This window comes from Entelurus aequoreus, linkage group LG05 (genome assembly GCF_033978785.1).
Source record: "Entelurus aequoreus isolate RoL-2023_Sb linkage group LG05, RoL_Eaeq_v1.1, whole genome shotgun sequence".
In the NCBI taxonomy this organism is placed as follows: Eukaryota; Metazoa; Chordata; class Actinopteri; order Syngnathiformes; family Syngnathidae; genus Entelurus; species Entelurus aequoreus.
The window spans coordinates 88,268,711-88,289,738 of NC_084735.1; the positions used below are offsets into that span (position 1 = coordinate 88,268,711).

The following is a 21,028-nucleotide window of genomic DNA, read 5'->3' on the forward strand; positions in this document are numbered from 1 at the left end:
TCCGAGCTGTGAGCAGCTGGAGGATGCCTGACACACACACACACACACACACACACACACACACACACACACACACACACACACACACACACACACACACACACACACACACACACACACACACACACACACACACACACACACACACACACACACACACGGGTGTCGTCATGGAGACCGGCGTGGAGGGGCAGCTGCTCACCAGTGAACTGAGGACTGAGGGCTTGAGGGTTGTGGAGCAGGTCTCTCCACAGGAGGTCCATCTCCGTGATACGAGCCACGTTCTGGAGCAGGCGCACCAGATCTCGGCCCATGATCACGCACTCCAAGAACTGCAGGGGCACACAAGACCACCAGCTGCCATGCTGCCTCCTCGCTTCCTTGCCTCCTTACCTTGTCCCTCAGCAGGCTGATGCAGAAGTCCACTTCCTTCTGGCGCAGAGGCAGCAGACTGGCAGTGCCATGGTCCACGATCAGACGCAGGTACGTGTACACCGACATGGCGATCAGCATCCCGCTCTTCACCACCCACTCCCTGCACACACACGCACACACACACACACACACACACACACACACACACACACACACACACACACACACACACACACACACACACACACACACACACACACACACACACACACACACACACACACACACACACACACACACACACACACAGTAGGTACATACACTGCCATTTAAAAGTGTGTGTGTCATACTTTTGCTCCTGCAGGATGTCAAGGACACTTTCCGCCAACCAAAGATTCTTTGTGGACACGTCTCCTCCTGCGCACACACACACACACACATTGTCACAGTGCACACTTAAAAGTGTGTGTGTGTGTGTGTGTGTCTGACCTGCAATCTGTTTGAGTAGCGTCATGACGACACCATCAGCTCCTATCACACTGCTCTTTACCAGCTCTCTGACCAGCCACACCAGCTGTGCACACACACAAGTACACTTTATGCAAGTACATACACCATATGTAAGTACACCTCATGTAAGTACACTTTATGCAAGTACATGCCAAGTATGTACACCATATGTAAGTACACCTCATGCAAGTACACTTTATGCAAGTACAACTTGTTTAAGTACACCATCAGTAAGTACATCATATGTAAGTACACTTTATGCAAGTACAACTTATTTAAGTACATCATATGTAAGTACACTTTATGCAAGTACAACTTATTTAAGTACACCATAAGTAAGTACATCATATGTAAGTACACTTTATGCAAGTACAACTTATTTAAGTACATCATATGTAAGTACACTTTATGCAAGTACAACTTATTTAAGTACACCATAAATAAGTACATCATATGTAAGTACACTTTATGTAAGTACACCTTATGTAAGTACACCTTATGTAAGTACATCATATGTAAGTGCATCATATGTAAGTACATGCCAAGTATGTACACTATACTGTATGTATGTACAGTTTTTGTAAGTACACTATATGTAAGTACTTCAAGTAAGTAAGTACACAGTTGAAAGACCACTCTGCTCCATGTGTGTACGTGCGCGCGCACACACACACACACACACACACACACACACACACACACACACACACACACACACACACACACACACACACACACACACACACACACACGTGTGTGTCTTCACCTGCTTTCTGGCAACATCCTGCAGCTTGAGGAACTTCTCCATCAAGATCTGGTTGATCTTCACCAGGATCACGCTCATTCCGTCCCTGTTCATCAGCGTCAGGTCCCTATAACACTAAACACACACACACACACCTTTGTTGCCGCGGCGATGGCAGACAGGGTGAATGAAGGGTCTTACCCGCTGGGCCTGAGTGGGTTCCGTGAGGAGCAGAGCGAAGAGACCCAGACACACCTCGTCATGTTGCTGAGGGCCTTTGCACACCTGGTGACCATGGTGACACATTACTACAGTGTGTGTGTGTGTGTGTGTGTGTGTGTGTGTGTGTGTGACTTACGTTGGCGGTGAGAGCATCGTTGGCCTCCCTCTCAGACAGTCCATTAGACAAGGCATGGACCACTCCGACACAACGCTCCAGTTTCTACAAACACACAGTTTACTTTAGGTCGTGTTGAAATGAATACTCTTTGCCCAAAAGGGACAAGCGGTAGGAAAATGGATGGATGGATCAGTAGTAGTAGTGTGACATTAATGAGGACACTCCACTCTTCAAAATAAAAAGTGAAGAATACTTTTGGAGGAAAAGTGAAAGCTTTGATTGAGCAAGTACACAAGATGTTGACGTCCATTAGCATCCTAGGCTAGGCTAGGCTAGCTAGCATGCTAGCGTGTTAGCCCGCGGTGACTTCCGGCTCGTCCTACCTCCTCCAGCTCGTCCTTGGCGTCCAGTTGGTTGGACACCAGCAGGCGGCCCAGCAGCTTCGCCTTGGCCGGGGCAGCTTCCATCTGCGGCCGCCGAGCTGAAGCCGCTGGAACTGCGCGGTCACAAAAGCCAGTAAAAGGCGCCTTTTGTCGGAACACAGGCGGGACTTCCGGTGTCAGGTGAAGTCAAGACTTTGTCAAAGTTGCATCCGGGGTCGTCTTGTTTGTCAAAGTTGCATCCGGGATTGTCTTGTTTGCCAAAGTTGACACTTGTTTGACAAAGTTGCATCCGAGCAGCTTCGCTCTCCGTCCCGCTCGGTTCTACTGTTCGACTTCAGGAAGACGACGGACATCACTTCCGGTCATCTGACCAATCACTGCCCGCACATGTGTGACTGACGGGAATCTCGGCCAATGGGAAGAGAGACATTTTGCGCGCTGCAGCCAATCAAAGCCAAACAGCGTCCCAGTATGAAGTAATATTGTTGAGTTTATTTTCGTACAAGTTTTAGGCACAATAGATGACGTTTTACCGTGGAAGTCATGCTCAATCATTAAAATGTCATGTTACAAGGTTTCTATATACATGTAATACAAATATGTATCTATATAAATTATATGAACCCTAACTACGAGACATTACTGTGTAATAACGCTTTAATAATGCCAAACTAAACAAGTCGGAGTTGACGTGATTGAAATAAGTTAATTGAAAATAGACTTTACACAACATTTAAAGTGTTTTGGTCAAAAGATGTTGGAGGAGAAGAATGTGGAGTCTCGTGTTCTGTTGTTGTAATCCCGACTGCCGCCGCTAGGTGTCGTGATGTAAGACTGCAGTGTTAATATAAACTTACATGTCATTAATATAAACTTACATGTCATTAATACAAACGTACAGTGTTGCTATAAGAGCATGCTAGACTTAAAGACGCAACCGTCGAATGAAGGAAATAGTGGCCTTTAAATCATGTCTGTACATGTCTGTACATGTGATGTCACCTGGATGTACAGCAGGGGGCAGCACTCACCTGAACATTGCTTGCAACACTCCCGTCGAAATAAAGAAGAAGAAAAGGAATCCATGGAAACGACGAAGTGTCGTTTGCCAGCCAGCTAGTTGCTAACCTGCTAGGTGCTAACCTGCTAGTTGCTAACCAGCTAGTTGCTGACCTGCTAGTTGCTAACCTGCTAGTTGCTAACCAGCTAAGTGCTAACCTGCTAGTTGCTAACCTGGTAGTTACAAGCCTGTTTGCTAGTTACAAGCCTGTTAGGCGCTAGTTAGCGTGGACTTGGGACGTCAGTGGTTGATTGGTTCCATTCTTACTTCTCAGCAGAGATGAGTCGAACTCCCGACGCCCGGATGAGGTATCATTTATTCATGTATCATTTATTCATGTATCATTTATTCATGTTGACAATATGAATGTGTTATTAGTGAGCGGTGTGTTCAGGGACAATCAGACAAGATGTGTCAGATGTTGACAATATGAATGTGTTATTAGTGAGTGGTGTGTTCAGGGACAATCAGACAATGTGTCAGATGTTGACAATATGAATGTGTTATTAGTGAGCGGTGTGTTCATGGACAATCAGACAAGATGTGTCAGATGTTGACAATAATGTGTTATTAGTGAGCGGTGTGTTCAGGGACAATCAGACAATGTGTCAGATGTTGACAATATGAATGTGTTATTAGTGAGCGGTGTGTTCAGGGACAATCAGACAAGATGTGTCAGATGTTGACAATATGAATGTGTTATTAGTGAGCGGTGTGTTCAGGGACAATCAGACAAGATGTGTCAGATGTTGACAATATGAATGTGTTATTAGTGAGCGGTGTGTTCAGGGACAATCAGACAATATGTGTCAGATGTTGACAATATGAATGTGTTATTAGTGAGCGGTGTGTTCAGGGACAATCAGACAAGATGTGTCAGATGTTGACAATATGAATGTGTTATTAGTGAGCGGTGTGTTCAGGGACAATCAGACAAGATGTGTCAGATGTTGACAATATGAATGTGTTATTAGTGAGCGGTGTGTTCAGGGACAATCAGACAAGATGTGTCAGATGTTGACAATAATGTGTTATTAGTGAGCGGTGTGTTCAGGGACAATCAGACAATGTGTCAGATGTTGACAATATGAATGTGTTATTAGTGAGTGGTGTGTTCAGGGACAATAAGACAAGATGTTGACAATATGAACGTGTTATTAATGAGCGGTGTGTTCAGGGACAATCAGACCAAGAGGATCCAGGAGCGCATCAGTAACGTGGAGAAGCATTTTGGCAAGATGTGTCAGACGTTGGCGGCGTACGGACGTAACTCAGCTCGTGTTCGGGACAAGGCGGACCTGCTGGTGCGTGAGCTGGGCCAGTATTCTGACACGGAGACTCCCAGCCTGAAGAACGCTTTGAAGCACTTTGCCAGCCACCTGGCCAAGATTCAGGACTACCGCCAAGCACAGGTGACATTCATAATAATAATAGTAGTAAGAACATTAAATAGTAGTAAGTACATTAATAATAATAATAGTAGTAAGTACATTAAATAGTAGTAAGTACATTAATAATAATAATAGTAGTAAGTACATTAAATAGTAGTAAGTACATTAATAATAATAATAGTAGTAAGAACATTAAATAGTAGTAAGTACATTAATAATAATAATAGTAGTATGTACATTAAATAGTAGTAAGTACATTAATAATAATAATAGTAGTAAGTACATTAAATAGTAGTAAGTACATTAATAATAATAATAATAGTAAGTACATTAAATAGTAGTAAGTACATTAATAATAATAATAATAATAGTAAGTACATTAAATAGTAGTAAGTACATTAATAATAATAATAATAGTAGTAAGTACATTAATAATAATAATAATAATAGTAGTAAGTACATTAATAATAATAATAGTAGTAAGTACATTAATAATAATAATAGTAGTAAGTACATTAATAATAATGATAGTAGTAAGTACATGAATAATATGAATAATAGTAGTAAGTACATTTTATTTATAATAATAATAATAATAATAGTAGTAAGTACATTAATAATAATAATAGTAGTAAGTACATTAATAATAATAATAGTAGTAAGTACATTAATCATATGAATAGTAGTAAGTACATTAATAATGATAATAGTAGTAAGTACATTAATAATAATAATAGTAGTAAGTACATTAATAATAATAATAGTAGTAAGTACATTAATAATAATAATAGGTGTGATGTTACAGGTGGAGCGACTGGAGGTCAAGGTCATTGAGCCGTTAAAAGGTTACAATGCTGTGGTGCGACGCAAAAGGGTAAGTCTTAGCATTACTGCTAGCATCATGTGCTCATAGCAACAAGTGTGTGTGTGTGTGTGTGTGTGCGTGTGTGTGTGTGTGTGTGTGTGTGTGTGGGTGTGGGTGTGTGTGTGGGTGTGGGTGTGTGTGTGTGGGTGTGTGTGTGTGTGTGTGTGTGTGTGTGTGTGTGGGTGTGTGTGTGTGGTCATAGTAACAAGTGTGTGGGTGTGTGTGTGTGTGTGTGTGTTTTTTGTGGTCATAGTAACAAGTGTGTGTGTGTGTGTGTGTGTGTGTGTGTGTGTGTGTGTGTGTGTGTGTGTGTGTGTGGTCATAGTAACAAGTGTGTGGGTGTGGTCATAGCAACAAATGTGTGTGTGTGTGGTCATAGTAACAAGTGTGTGTGTGTGTGTGTGTGTGTGTGTGTGTGTGTAGTCATAGTAACAAGTGTGTGTGTGTGTGGTCATAGTAACAAGTGTGTGTGTGTGTGTGTGTGTGGTCATAGTAACAAGTGTGTGGGTGTGGTCATAGCAACAAATGTGTGTGTGTGTGTGGTCATAGTAACAAGTGTGTGTGTGTGTGTGTAGTCATAGTAACAAGTGTGTGTGTGTGGTCATAGCAACAAATGTGTGTGTGTGTGGTCATAGTAACAAGTGTGTGTGTGTGTGTGTGTGTAGTCATAGTAACAAGTGTGTGTGTGTGGTCATAGTAACAAGTGTGTGTGTGTGGTCATAGTAACAAGTGTGTGTGTGTGTGTGTGTGTGTGTGTGTGTGTGTGTGTGTGTGTGTGTGTGTGTGTGTGTGTGTGTGTGTCCACCCAGGAGGACGTGAAGACCACTCAGAGTGCCAGAACACGAGAGTCCAAACAAATGGATCAGCTGGAAAGAACTCGCCAGAAGAACCCCTCGGACCGCCAAGTCATCGTATCTTTTACCTGTGTGTGTGTGTGTGTGTGTGTGTGTGTGTGTGTGTGTGTGTGTGTGATTGAAGTAAGTGTTCCTTGACTCTGCCTCCAGTCTCAGGTGTGTACACAGAAAGAGCAGCATTTGTGTTTGTGATGATGGTGTTGTGACGATGGTGTTGTGATGGTGTTGTAATGGTGTTGTGACGATGGTGTTGTGATGGTGTTGTGATGGTGTTGTGATGATGGCGGTGTGTGCATCAGGCGGAGAGCGACCTGCAGCGGGCCACCATGGACGCCACACGCACCACCCGTCAACTGGAGGAGACCATGGAGGAGTTTGAGAAGCAGAAGATGCGAGACCTTAAGGTGTGCCACGGCCCAAGCCACGCCTCCTTCCAAGCCACGCCCCCACAAGGTGTGTGTGTGTGTCCTGCAGAAGATCCTGAGTGACTTTGTGACGGTGGAGATGTCCTTCCACGCCAAGGCCTTGGAGCTCTACACGCTGGCCTATCACAGCATCCACAGTGTGGAGGAGGAGGAGGACCTCAAGGTAAGCCCCGCCCACTCTCCCTCAGCGCTCACCTGACCTGCAGCGCTGCCTTCAGGTGTTCAGGAGTTCCCTGCACCCCCCCGACTACCTGACGCCAGCCAACTCCCTGGAGGGCACCGCCTCCACACCTTTCCAGGTAGGTCCCGCCCCCTCACGCTCACTTCTGTGTCCTCACCTCCGTGGTTGCCGTAGCAACAGAGAGCCTCCGGACGCCAAGCGAGCAGAGAGGAAGAGGAGGAGGATGAAGATGAGTCTGAGGAAGAGGAGGATGAAGACTCTGAGGAGGAAAGTTGATGAAGAGTCTTATTTGTTTGATTTTTATTTGTATTATTGTTGTTTCATTTTCATTTGTATTGTTTTTATTTTTATTTTTGTTGTTTAATTTTTATTTGTATTATTGTTGTTTCATTTTCATTTGTATTGTTTTATTTTTATTTTTGTTGTTTAATTTTTATTTGTATTATTGTTGTTTAATTGTTATTTTTATTATTGTTGTTAAATTTGTATTTGTATTATTGTTGTTTAATTGTTATTTGTATTATTGTTGTTTCATTTAGATTTGTATTATTGTTGTTTCATTTTCATTTGTATTGTTGTTTCATTTTTATGTGTATTTTTGTTGTTTAATTTTTATTTGTATTATTATTGTTTTATTTGTATTTGTATTATTGTTGTTTAATTTTTATTTGTATTGTTGTTTTATTCTTATTGGTATTGTGGTTGTTTTATTTGTATTTGTATTATTGTTGTTTTATTTGTATTTGTATTATTGCCATCTTTGTTTTTTTGTATTATTGTCATCTTTGTTGTTTAATTTTTATTTGTATTATTGTTGTTTTATTTTTATTTGTATTATTGTTGTTTAATTTGTATTTGCATTGTTACTGGTTCATTTTCATTTGTATTTTTGTTGTTTTATTTGTATTATTATTGTTTTATTTGTATTTGTATTATTGTTGTTTAATTTTTATTTGTATTATTGTTGTTTTATTTTTTTTTATTATTGTTTTTTTGTATTTGTATTTTTGTTGTTTTATATTTTTTTGTATTTTTGTTGTTTTATTTGTATTTGTATTATTGTTGTTTAATTTTTATTTGTATTATTGTTGTTTTATATTTTTTTGTATTATTGTTTTTTTGTATTTGTATTTTTGTTGTTTTATATTTTTTTGTATTATTGTTTTTTTGTATTTGTATTTTTGTTGTTTTATATTTTTTTGTATTATTGTTTTTTTGTATTTGTATTTTTGTTGTTTTATATTTTTTTGTATTTTTGTTGTTTTATTTGTATTTTTATTATTGCCATCTTTGTTTTTTTTGTATTATTGTCATCTTTGTTGTTTTATTTTTATTTGTAATATTGTTGTTTTATTTTTTATTATTGTTGTTTAATTTTTATTTGTTTTATTGTCATCTTTGACTTTGTCATTGTTGTTTTTATTTTTTTTATCTTCTTATATTTTGGATTTGTATTAGCTTTTTGGCTTTTTATTTTGATTTAATTTTTTTCTTTTATTTTGAATTTTTATTAGCTTTTTATTCTTTTACTTTTTATTGTTCAATTTTTTTACTTGGATTTTTATTTATTGTCTTTTATTGTGGATTTTGGCTTTGTATTTTTTTGTCTTATTTCTTTTGGAATGTTATTTGTCTTTTTGGGGGGATTTCTTTCTTTTTAATTGTCTTTTTATTATTATTTGGTTGGCTTTTTGTTTTTATTCGTCTTTTTTTGGCCTTTTTATTGTGTTTTTTATCTTTCTTTATTTGAATTTCGACTCTTTATTTGAGCTTTTTATTTGGCTTTTATATTGAGATTTGTATTTTGGATTGTGCCTGTGAAGTGTGACGATGACGTCATGAATGGAACATGTTAATAAAGAGTGTTAATGTCATAAGCATATAAGACAACAACAATGTCAATATTCATACATGACTGTAATATTCACAAGAAAACATGAAGTATTTAAATGTGACCAGCAGAGGGCAGCATGACGTCCTCTTCCTCCCTGCTGTTGAATGGCGCTTGTAGTGCGCTACTGCCACCTTCTGGATGGGAAGGGAAGGGGCCACACTTTGATTAGAAGAACGACTCAAATGAGCTCCAAATAAATATAAAATACTAGTAAATAAATATAAAATACTAGTAAATAAATATAAAATACTAGTAAATAAATATAAAATACTAGTAAGTAAATATAAAATACTAGTAAATAAATATAAAATACTAGTAAATGTTGCCTAGAAGAAGTCATCAAAGTGAAACTTTTCTTTACCCAACTTTGAGGAGGGGAACATTGCGCATGCGCAAAATCATGTGACAGGCTGCTAACCCGGAAGCTGGCGTGTTTTCTTTCCGCTTCTTGAGGCCGAACATTCCAGCAACAATAATATCATATAATATAATAATAATATCATCGGCCAAATGTCGACCCGAGCGTGCGGCGCTTGGCGGCCGGCCGTCGAGCAGCATCTGCGGGCGGCAGCGGAACACATTGTCCGCCTGCTGGACGACCACCGCGGCATGGAAGTGGCGCAGCTCACAAGGAAAGTTCTGGAAGGAATTGTTGCTGTCGTGGATCTAATCTTAGCTCACTTGCAGCACAGCAGTAAGGAAATACCCGGATCAGCCATTACATGACGTCATCACTACTGCTCCCACACCTGCATCATCACCGTATCAGTACTATCGATACTAGCAAGCTACTTTGGATCGTCAGAAGACAAAAGTGCTTATAGACGGTGAGCTGACATGAGAAAAAGTGCCTAGAAAATGAATTTCGCTCCCACGTCTAAGCACAACTTGTTCAATGCATTTTTGCATAGATGATACCCTTCTGGACTTTGGGTTAAAAGTTCAGAACATGATACCTAGCCAAATTTTGTCACAAGCCAGAAATGTATATAGAGGTAAATCACAAAAAACGAAAATCTTGTGCTGCAGTTTTGGCTTGTAAAATATGTCTTATTCATTTTGGCAACACAAAATCTTTCTCAAATATCATAAATACATATACCTAACATCTGAAACAAATATTGGTGCCTTAGTATACTCATATGTGAATTTAGATCATGAAATGTAGCAAATTTCTTAAAAAACGATTCAACTGAAGTGATTTGCCCCAGCACAATGAAGCACACACTTATTAAATTTAGCTAAAAGCTTATGTATCATACATTAAAAAAATGTCACAACCTTCTATGTAATCAAAGGTACAAAAGAAGTAACACACCGTGGCCAAAAGTGGCTTAAAATCTAGCAAAATATTACCATGCACCCCAAAACTGGAATAAGGCAAAAATGGACAAGATTAAAATAGATGCAGTAAAGGCCCAAATTGGTATAAAATATGATAAATATTTATTAAAGTAGCAAATTGTTTCACAGCATGTGTCATTTATACCCCCCCCCCCCCCACACACACACACACACACACAAACACACACAAAAGACCAAAACAAATTTGAAAAAAAAGGTAATACAGACATTATTTAAGCTTTACCGTTAAAATGGCAGTGTGGCATCTCGATAATCAAACATCTTGATAAAGAAACAAAAGTGGCAAATTTTACATGGTGACATGGTGCGTAATTACTCATCAATATCACTTTCATCTGTGTCATCATCCCATGCACCTCTTTCTTCTGTTTCCTTTGAAACATTTCCACAGTTCTGGCAGTGACATAAATCAGTACAAGACATTTTTGCAGACATACATGAACATCTTTCTGTTTCACATTTGCTTGTCTTGCAACCACAGTGGACTACCTGCAGCACACTATCTGGGGCAGGATTTCTAGTCATCCATCTTACTGTTAACTCCCCATCCTCAATGTACCATCCATTGCCAATGGGTGAAGGGGCACACATCATACCAGTCAGGGAATGTCGCATTACTGCTGCTTGGTAGTTTGCCCTTTTGCAGTGTTGGTGGAGGGCATCACTTGTTGGGGGAATGGACAGTTCTGGCAAAGCTGACGATGCCATACAGAATGCTTTGTATCTTGCATCGTTCACGTCTTTGGCAGATGCCTGTCCATACAGGTGGCACACATATTTGCTCAGTGTTTTGAACGTAGACTGGTCAAGGTTAAAACTGCTGCCCAGATTTGAGAACGCAGTCAGGTATTCGTCTTTCTGACAAGCAAGAGAAAATGTCTTCCTTTTGCCCTTGCCATGAAAGGCACTGGTCGAGTCACAACCTGTGAAGGTATGGATGCCAATGAGTGCAGAACAAACACTGTTGCCAAGAGCTGCTGCCACCTTAGCCACGTCTATGATCCTCGTTCTGTTGCCTACTCCCGTGAAAAAATACAAGCTACACTGTAAAGCTCTTTGAAGACTTACAGCAATCACTGCCACATCAGTGTCAGGGCTTTTGATGACAACAGTTTGATGTTCTTGTGCAGCATGCTGTGCATGTAAAAACACCCTAGTGTCACATTCCTCATGGTCACATGTCAGTTCGTGAACAGCACTGACAGTTTGTGAACCCTCTTTCACAGTAACACAGTGACACAGTTCTCCATGTGCTATGTACAAGCTGAAGTCCCTGCCCAAAATGGTGAGATCAGCATCTCGCCATGCAACAAAGAGGAATTCTGCCAGTGCTGCTTTGTTGGTCCCATTAGATAGAAACTTTTTCCACTGTGTGGGTGCCTTCTGATCCCGTCCATAGATCTGCACCTGTTGTGTACCACCCTCAGCTCTCCGTGACCGCTCTAGGTTTTTAATACTGATTTCTGGATACTGGTCAATGACAAAGTCTATCCTTGTACACTTGTGCTGCAGAGCTATCTTGACCACGTACTGGAGTAAGTTGTCAGCCAACTCTCCAAAGGTAGCTGGTTTGGAATGCATGGCTTGAATGACTGCCATGCCATCGAAGAGAATAGCTCCATCTGACGGAACTTGCTGAACTAAGCAGTCTTTGTCTTTGTTCTCCAATATATTCATCAAGGCAGATTTGTCTGTTTTAGCAAGTGACCCATCAGTACTGGCTAAGGGATATGAAACCGTTCCCAAGGAGTAGGACAGAATTTGCCTCAGGTCTACCTTTCTACTTTGACCAATAATGAGTAGCCTGGAGAAAAGTTTCTTGTCTGCACGCAGAATGACATCTTTGGCTGCTGCAGATTTTGTCTTTGTTTTTGCCTGGTCACTAAAGGTCTTCAGTTTTTGAGCCTTGATGGGGGCAAAAATGTCGACTGATTTTGTTAACAGTCTTTGGTCAATAAAGACTTTGACAGTTCAGGGATGAGGGGTGAGGTGTGCGGGGGGAGGGGTGGGGGTTGTGATGTGTAAATCAGTCCAGGGGTGTGTGTGTGTGTGTGTGTGTGTGGGGGGGGGGAGAGAGAGATTGGGGCTGTGGTGTGAAGGTACATGGGGGGATGGGTGGGGCTTCCTTTTCTAGGCCAGTGGTTCTCAAACTTTTAAATTCCAAGGTCTCCCCTTAACTCTGACAGTGTATAAATGGTCCATTTGGTTATTACAAAGTAACAACACATTCTTTCAATCCTACGCTATGTACTGTAACATTATTACTATAGATTCACACACGTGTGTGTGTGTGTGTGTGTGTGTGTGTGTGTGTGTGTGTGTGTGTGTGTGTGTGTGTGTGTGTGTGTGTCACATACCTGCCGACACGGTTTCTGCTTGTGTGAGTTGATCCCTCTGGCGTTTTCCTCCCACACGAGTGTACTTTTCCACTTTTTGACAAATTATACAGATGGCTGGCAGGACGGGGCCGGCAGAAGCAACGGGCAAACCTGAACGAGATCGAAGTTTCTTTCGGGGAGTTTCAGACGTGCCTGCTGACTGACCTGCGGCTGCAGATGGTTCTCCCACCGCCCGTGCGGTCCTTTTCTCGGCATAAAACAATGCAGATTTATCTGTAAAACGTCGGTAGCATGTTGCGTGAAACCCAGCGTCGTCAGGAATAGCGTCAAAATCTACATCCGAGCAATGTTTATAGATTTCTGCCAGATGCTTGTTCTGGTCTTGCAGACAAAGCCACTGTTTTAAATAGTTTCTGTATGTGTCCCACCGTGTCCGAGTGAAGTGCTGGACGTCCTCATTGTTCACAGATGAAAGATGCATATAGCATCTTTTATTTTCCTCTTTACGCACTTTTTTTCTAACTTTTGAGGTCTTTCGTTCCTCTTCACTCTCGGATGTTGTCGTCGCCATAGCAGGTATGTTGTTAGAATAAAGCTGCTACCTGATTGGTCCATGTGACCAAAACCGCGCCACTCCCCACTAGATATCACTGCGCCTCACTGAAAAATAGTACCGGCTTTCAACACCGATTACACAAAATGGGCTAGGTGTCAATTTCCGAACTTTTGGTATCTTACTTACTACCAGTAAATCTATTTTATGAAGTAAAAATGATGTTGTGCCGTTGGTGTGGGAGCGAAACTGAACGATATGAGCCTTGACCACAGGCACTATTAGTAAAGTTAGCAACACGGAAGTAAATTAGAGTTATAGATATTAACATGAAAGTAAACAATAAGTACAAAGTACATATTGTACAATTACAGTACAAATTGTTGAAGAACAACATTTCCCAACAAGGAATTTAGGGAGAGAACATCAAGGTGTACATAAGAAGAGTAGTAGAGAGAACATCAAGGTGTACATAAGAAGAGAGAACATCAAGGTGTACATAAGAAGAGAGAACATCAAGGTGTACATAAGAAGAGTAGTAGAGAGAACATCAAGGTGTACATAAGAAGAGTAGTAGAGAGAACATCAAGGTGTACATAAGAAGAGAGAACATCAAGGTGTACATAAGAAGAGAGAACATCAAGGTGTACATAAGAAGAGTAGTAGAGAGAACATCAAGGTGTACATAAGAAGAGTAGTAGAGAGAACATCAAGGTGTACATAAGAAGAGAGAACATCAAGGTGTACATAAGAAGAGAGAACATCAAGGTGTACATAAGAAGAGAGAACATCAAGGTGTACATAAGAAGAGTAGTAGAGAGAACATCAAGGTGTACATAAGAAGAGTAGTAGAGAGAACATCAAGGTGTACATAAGAAGAGAGAACATTAAGGTGTACATAAGAAGAGAGAACATTAAGGTGTACATAAGAAGAGTAGTAGAGAGAAAGAAGAGTAGTAGAGAGAACATAAAGGTGTACATAAGAAGAGTAGTAGAGAGAAAGAAGAGTAGTAGAGAGAACATCAAGGTGTACATAAGAAGAGTAGTAGAGAGAAAGAAGAGTAGTAGAGAGAACATAAAGGTGTACATAAGAAGAGTAGTAGAGAGAAAGAAGAGTAGTAGAGAGAACATCAAGGTGTACATAAGAAGAGTAGTAGAGAGAAAGAAGAGTAGTAGAGAGAAAGAAGAGTAGTAGAGAGAACATCAAGGTGTACATAAGAAGAGTAGTAGAGAGAAAGAAGAGTAGTAGAGAGAACATAAAGGTGTACATAAGAAGAGTAGTAGAGAGAAAGAAGAGTAGTAGAGAGAACATCAAGGTGTACATAAGAAGAGTAGTAGAGAGAAAGAAGAGTAGTAGAGAGAACATAAAGGTGTACATAAGAAGAGTAGTAGAGAGAAAGAAGAGTAGTAGAGAGAACATCAAGGTGTACATAAGAAGAGTAGTAGAGAGAAAGAAGAGTAGTAGAGAGAAAGAAGAGTAGTAGAGAGAACATCAAGGTGTACATAAGAAGAGTAGTAGAGAGAAAGAAGAGTAGTAGAGAGAAAGAAGAGTAGTAGAGAGAACATCAAGGTGTACATAAGTAGAGTAGTAGAGAGAAAGAAGAGTAGTAGAGAGAACATCAAGGTGTACATAAGAAGAGTAGTAGAGAGAAAGAAGAGTAGTAGAGAGAACATCATTAGTGTTGCTGCAGTCACACGATACAGCCATCTATTAGTGGTGTCGATACCAAGAGTGATTTGGTGGATATATTATTTGGAACACAATCATTATTAGGTTTGTTATTGTTGACAAATTGAACAAAGTGAGAAAAAGTAACATTTAGAAGTGAAAGTAGTTTTTATTTTTAATTACTTGTTGTTTTGTTGACTAAGTTTTTGTTTACTTGTTGTTTTAGTGACTAAGTTTTTGTTTACTTGTTGTTTTAGTGACTAAGTTTTTGTTTACTTGTTGTTTTGTTGACTAAGTTTTTGTTTACTTGTTGTTTTAGTGACTAAGTTTTTGTTTACTGGTTGTTTTGTTGACTAAGTTTTTGTTTACTTGTTGTTTTAGTGACTAAGTTTTTGTTTACTGGTTGTTTTGTTGACTAAGTTTTTGTTCACTTGTTGTTTTATTGACTAAGTTTTTGTTTACTTGTTGTTTTGTTGACTAAGTTTTTGTTTACTTGTTGTTTTATTGACTAAGTTTTTGTTTACTTGTTGTTTTAGTGACTAAGTTGTTGTTTACTTGTTGTTTTATTGACTACCTTTTTGTTTACTTGTTGTTTTATTGACTAAGTTTTTGTTTACTTGTTGTTTTAGTGACTAAGTTGTTGTTTACTTGTTGTTTTATTGACTACCTTTTTGTTTACTTGTTGTTTTAGTGACTACGTTTTTGTTTACTTGTTGTTTTATTGACTAAGTTGGGATCCCAACTTGTAGAAAACATAAATATTATTACACACTTAATACTTCTTTATATTTACTTCTCTTTCATAACATTTGTAATATTTACATCTCATTCATAACATTTGTAATATTTACTTCTCTTTCATAACATTTGTAGTATTTACTTCTCTTTCATAACATTTGTAATATTTACTTCTCTTTCATAACATTTGTAATATTTACTTCTCATTCATGACATTTGTAATGTTTACTTCTCTTTCATAACATTTGTAATATTCACTTCTCTTTCATAACATTTGTAGTATTTACTTCTCTTTCATAACATTTGTAATATTTACTTCTCTTTCATAACATTTGTAGTATTTACTTCTCTTTCATAACATTTGTAATATTTACTTCTCTTTAATAACATTTGTAATATTTACTTCTCATTCATGACATTTGTAATATTTACTTCTCTTTCTTAACATTTGTAATATTTACTTCTCTTTCATAACATTTGTAGTCAATCAATCAATCAATCAATGTTTATTTATATAGCCCTAAATCACAAGTGTCTCAAAGGGCTGTATTTACTTCTCTTTCATAACATTTGTAATATTTACTTCTCTTTCATAACATTTGTAGTATTTACTTCTCTTTCATAACATTTGTAATATTTACTTCTCTTTCATGACATTTGTAGTATTTACTTCTCTTTCATAACATTTGTAATATTTACTTCTCTTTCATGACATTTGTAATCTTTACTTCTCATTCTTAACATTTGTAATATTTACTTCTCATTCATAACATTTGTAATATTTACTTTTCATTCATAACATTTGTAATATTTACTTCTCTTTCATGACATTTGTAATATTTACTTCTCATTCATAACATTTGTAATATTTACTTTTCATTCATAACATTTGTAATATTCACTTCTCTTTCACAACATTTGTAATATTTAATCTCATTCATTACATTTGCAATATTTACTTCTCATTCATAACATTTGCAATATTTACTGCTCATTCATAACATTTGCAATATTTACTTCTCTTTCATAACATTTGTAATATTTACTTCTCATTCATAACATTTGTAATATTTAATCTCATTCATTACATTTGCAATATTTACTTATCATTCATAACATTTGTAATATTTACTTCTCTTTCATAACATTTGTAATATTTACTTCTCATTCATAACATTTGCAATATTTACTTCTCATTCATAACATTTATAATTATTTCTCTTTCATAACATTTGCAATATTTACTTATCTTTCATAACCATTTGTAATATTTACTTCTCTTTCATAACATTTGTAATATTTACATTTCATTCATAACATTTGTAATATTTACTTCTCTTTCATAACATTTGTAATATTTACTTGTCTTTTTTAACATTTGTAATATTTACTTCTCTTTCATAACATTTGTAATATTTACTTCTCTTTCATAACATTTGTAATATTTACATCTAATTCATAACATTTGTAATATTTACTTCTCTTTCATAACATTTGCAATATTTACTTCTCTTTCATGACATTTGCAATATTTACTTCTCTTTCATAACATTTGTAATATTTACTTCTCATTCATAACATTTGCAATATTTCTCATTCATAACATTTGCAATATTTACTTATCTTTCATAACATTTGTAATATTTACATCTCATTCATAACATTTGTAATATTTACATTTAATTCATAACATTTGTAATATTCTCTTTCATAACATTTGTAATATTTACTTCTCTTTCATAACATTTGCAATATTTACTTCTCATTCATAACATTTGCAATTTTGACTTCTCTTTCATAACATTTGTAATATTTACTTCTCTTTCATAACATTTGCAATATTTACTTCTCTCTCATAACATTTGCAATATTTACTTCTCTTTCATAACATTTGTAATATTTACTTCTCTTTCATAACATTTGTAATATTTACATTTCATTCATAACATTTGTAATATTTACTTCTCTTTCATAACATTTGTAATATGTACTTGTCTTTATTAACATTTGTAATATTTACTTCTCTTTCATAACATTTGCAATATTTACTTCTCATTCATGATATTTGTAATATTTACTTCTCTTTCATGACATTTGTAATATTTACTTCTCTTTCATAACATTTGTAATATTTACTTCTCATTCATGACATCTGTAATATTTACTTCTCTTTCATTACATTTGCAATATTTACTTCTCATTCATAACATTTGTAATATTTACTTCTCATTCATGACATCTGTAATCTTTACTTCTCATTCATAACATTTGTAATATTTACTTCTCATTCATAACATTTGTAATATTTACTTCTCTTTCATGACATCTGTAATCTTTACTTCTCATTCATAACATTTGTAATATTTACTTCTCATTCATAACATTTGTAATATTTACTTCTCATTCATGACATCTGTAATCTTTACTTCTCATTCATAACATTTGTAATATTTACTTCTCATTCATAACATTTGTAATATTTACTTCTCTTTCATAACATTTGTAATATTTACTTCTCTTTCATTACATTTGCAATATTTACTTGTCATTCATAACATTTGCAATATTTACTTCTCATTTATAATGTTTACTTCTCAACTTTGTGGGACCAATGACTCTCCTCCCTTACAGAGGCTCCGCCCCCTACAGTCCATTGTGATCCAGAAGGTGAAGGTGAAGGTGTGGTGTGGCGGCGCTGCGGCGAGTGTGGGAAGTGCACGGAGGGTGATGGCGAGGAGGCGGAGCCAGTGTCTTCCAGGGAGGATCAGGAAGGAAAGCGAGAAGAAGCCCCGCCCACTGGACCCTCAGACGGTGTTGCGCAACAGCGTCAGAAGAAGAGCCCAGGTGAGCGGCAGGTGAGGAGGCACGTGTGCGAGGTGTGCGGCAGGAAGTTCTCCATGAGCCAACACCTGCAGGTGCACAGGAGGATCCACACGGGAGAGAAACCCTACACCTGCCAGGTGTGCGCCAAGGACTTCAGGCAGCTGGGCAACCTGGACGCCCACATGAAGATCCACACGGGCGAGAAGGCCTTCGTCTGCAGCCTGTGTGGGAAGACCTTCCGCCAGAAGGTGTCGCTGGAGACGCACGAGCGCTTCCACAGGAAGGACAAGGTGCACGAGTGCCGCCTGTGCCACAAGAGCTTCGTGCAGAAGGTGGACCTCAAACGCCACATGATGACCCACTCGGGCGAGAAGCCGCACGCCTGCGCCGCCTGTGGCAAGCGCTACCAGGAGAGGCGCTCGCTGCACGCCCACACCTGTGGAGGACACGCCCACACCTGTGGAGGACACGCCCACAAGGTGCCGCTGTGACCCCCCAGGCCTGCTCTGATTGGCTCCTCCCACTGCTGCTCCTTTCTCATTTGCAGCGATATCAGTATCGCACTTAGCAGATACAACACACACATGATATCAGTATGTAGTGTTTCAAACATTTGGATCTATGTCAGTATCAGACTTGTTTACATCAGCAGATACAATAAACACACATGATATCAGTATTTAGTGTTTCAAACATTTGGACCTATGTCAGTATTGCACTTAGCTGATACAACACACACACACGATATCGGTATTTCATGTTTCAAACATTTGGATCTATGTCAGTATCAGACTTGTTTACATCAGCAGATACAATAAACACACATGATATCAGTATTTAGTGTTTCAAACATTTGGATCTATGTCAGTATCAGACTTGTTTACATCAGCAGATACAATAAACACACATGATATCAGTATTTAGTGTTTCAAACATTTGGACCTATGTCAGTATCAGACTTGTTTACATCAGCAGATACAATAAACACACATGATATCAGTATTTAGTGTTTCAAACATTTGGATCTATGTCAGTATCAGACTTGTTTACATCAGCAGATACAACACACACATGATATCAGTATGTAGTGTTTCAAACATTTGGATCTATGTCAGTATCAGACTTGTTTACATCAGCAGATACAATAAACACACATGATATCAGTATTTAGTGTTTCAAACATTTGGACCTATGTCAGTATCAGACTTGTTTACATCAGCAGATACAATAAACACACATGATATCAGTATTTACTGTTTCAAACATTTGGATCTATGTCAGTATCAGACTTGTTTACATCAGCAGATACAATAAACACACATGATATCAGTATTTAGTGTTTCAAACATTTGGACCTATGTCAGTATTGCACTTAGCTGATACAACACACACACACGATATCGGTATTTCATGTTTCAAACATTTGGATCTATGTCAGTATCAGACTTGTTTACATCAGCAGATACAATAAACACACATGATATCAGTATTTAGTGTTTCAAACATTTGGATCTATGTCAGTATCAGACTTGTTTACATCAGCAGATACAATAAACACACATGATATCAGTATTTAGTGTTTCAAACATTTGGACCTATGTCAGTATCAGACTTGTTTACATCAGCAGATACAATAAACACACATGATATCAGTATTTAGTGTTTCAAACATTTGGATCTATGTCAGTATCAGACTTGTTTACATCAGCAGATACAACACACACATGATATCAGTATGTAGTGTTTCAAACATTTGGATCTATGTCAGTATCAGACTTGTTTACATCAGCAGATACAATAAACACACATGATATCAGTATTTAGTGTTTCAAACATTTGGACCTATGTCAGTATCAGACTTGTTTACATCAGCAGATACAATAAACACACATGATATCAGTATTTAGTGTTTCAAACATTTGGATCTATGTCAGTATCAGACTTGTTTACATCAGCAGATACAATAAACACACATGATATCAGTATTTAGTGTTTCAAACATTTGGACCTATGTCAGTATTGCACTTAGCTGATACAACACACACACACGATATCGGTATTTCATGTTTCAAACATTTGGATCTATGTCAGTATCAGACTTGTTTACATCAGCAGATACAACACACACATGATATCAGCATTTAGTGTTTCAAACATTTGGACCTATGTCAGTATCGCACTTAGCGGATACAACACACACACGATATCGGTATTTAATGTTTCAAATATTTGGATCTATGTCAGTATCAGACTTGTTTACATCAGCAGATACAATAAACACATGATATCAGTATTTACTATTAAAAACGTTTGGATCTATGTCAGTATCAGACTTGTTTACATCAGCAGATACAATAAACACACATGATATCAGTATTTAGTGTTTCAAACATTTGGACCTATGTCAGTATCAGACTTGTTTACATCAGCAGATACAATAAACACACATGATATCAGTATTTAGTGTTTCAAACATTTGGACCTATGTCAGTATCAGACTTGTTTACATCAGCAGATA

At 37.7% G+C, this 21,028-nt stretch overlaps 3 protein-coding genes across 6 annotated transcripts in view; 2 read left to right on the forward strand and 1 right to left on the reverse strand.

Moving 5' to 3' along the window:
* LOC133651251 (integrator complex subunit 3) overlaps positions 1–2,692 on the reverse strand; it is a 17,127-nt gene extending 14,435 nt beyond the window's left edge. For all 4 annotated transcript variants that reach the window (XM_062049314.1, XM_062049313.1, XM_062049312.1 and 1 more), the window contains exons 1-9: positions 2,354–2,692; positions 1,989–2,072; positions 1,832–1,915; positions 1,652–1,765; positions 865–949; positions 726–792; positions 394–535; positions 203–332; positions 1–27 (exon numbers count right to left, since the gene is read on the reverse strand). The exon at positions 1–27 is cut by the window's left edge and continues 71 nt beyond it. In XM_062049314.1, coding sequence (XP_061905298.1) covers positions 1–27; positions 203–332; positions 394–535; positions 726–792; positions 865–949; positions 1,652–1,765; positions 1,832–1,915; positions 1,989–2,072; positions 2,354–2,437 — 817 coding nt within the window. In that variant the 5' untranslated portion in view covers positions 2,438–2,692. The remainder of the gene's footprint in view (positions 28–202; positions 333–393; positions 536–725; positions 793–864; positions 950–1,651; positions 1,766–1,831; positions 1,916–1,988; positions 2,073–2,353) is intronic.
* A 994-nt stretch (positions 2,693–3,686) lies between these two features.
* LOC133651255 (CBY1-interacting BAR domain-containing protein 1-like) lies at positions 3,687–9,123 on the forward strand. Its single transcript, XM_062049323.1, has 9 exons — positions 3,687–3,721; positions 4,591–4,825; positions 5,610–5,678; positions 6,479–6,580; positions 6,674–6,679; positions 6,823–6,927; positions 6,998–7,111; positions 7,167–7,247; positions 7,304–9,123. The coding sequence occupies exons 1-9, from the start codon at positions 3,693–3,695 to the stop codon at positions 7,403–7,405; spliced, it is 843 nt and encodes a 280-aa protein (XP_061905307.1). The 5' UTR covers positions 3,687–3,692; the 3' UTR covers positions 7,406–9,123.
* Positions 9,124–9,391: 268 nt separating this feature from the next.
* On the forward strand, positions 9,392–19,255 carry LOC133649917 (zinc finger protein 235-like). The gene is made up of 2 exons (XM_062046632.1): positions 9,392–9,717; positions 18,319–19,255. Exons 1-2 carry the CDS (start codon positions 9,534–9,536, stop codon positions 18,999–19,001), a joined length of 867 nt encoding a protein of 288 aa, XP_061902616.1. The 5' UTR covers positions 9,392–9,533; the 3' UTR covers positions 19,002–19,255.
* Positions 19,256–21,028: the final 1,773 nt, after the last annotated feature.

Bases quoted from the DNA above. Each gene is read 5' to 3' on its own strand.
- LOC133651255 (XM_062049323.1), top strand. From the start codon at position 3,693: ATGAGTCGAACTCCCGACGCCCGGATGAG. The intron at 5,679-6,478 runs GTAAGTCTTAGC...GTGTCCACCCAG, and splicing joins CTGTGGTGCGACGCAAAAGG to GAGGACGTGAAGACCACTCA. The intron at 6,928-6,997 runs GTGTGCCACGGC...TGTGTCCTGCAG, and splicing joins AGAAGATGCGAGACCTTAAG to AAGATCCTGAGTGACTTTGT.
- LOC133649917 (XM_062046632.1), top strand. From the start codon at position 9,534: ATGTCGACCCGAGCGTGCGGCGCTTGGCGGCCGGCCGTCGAGCAGCAT. The intron at 9,718-18,318 runs GTAAGGAAATAC...CCTCCCTTACAG, and splicing joins AGCTCACTTGCAGCACAGCA to AGGCTCCGCCCCCTACAGTC.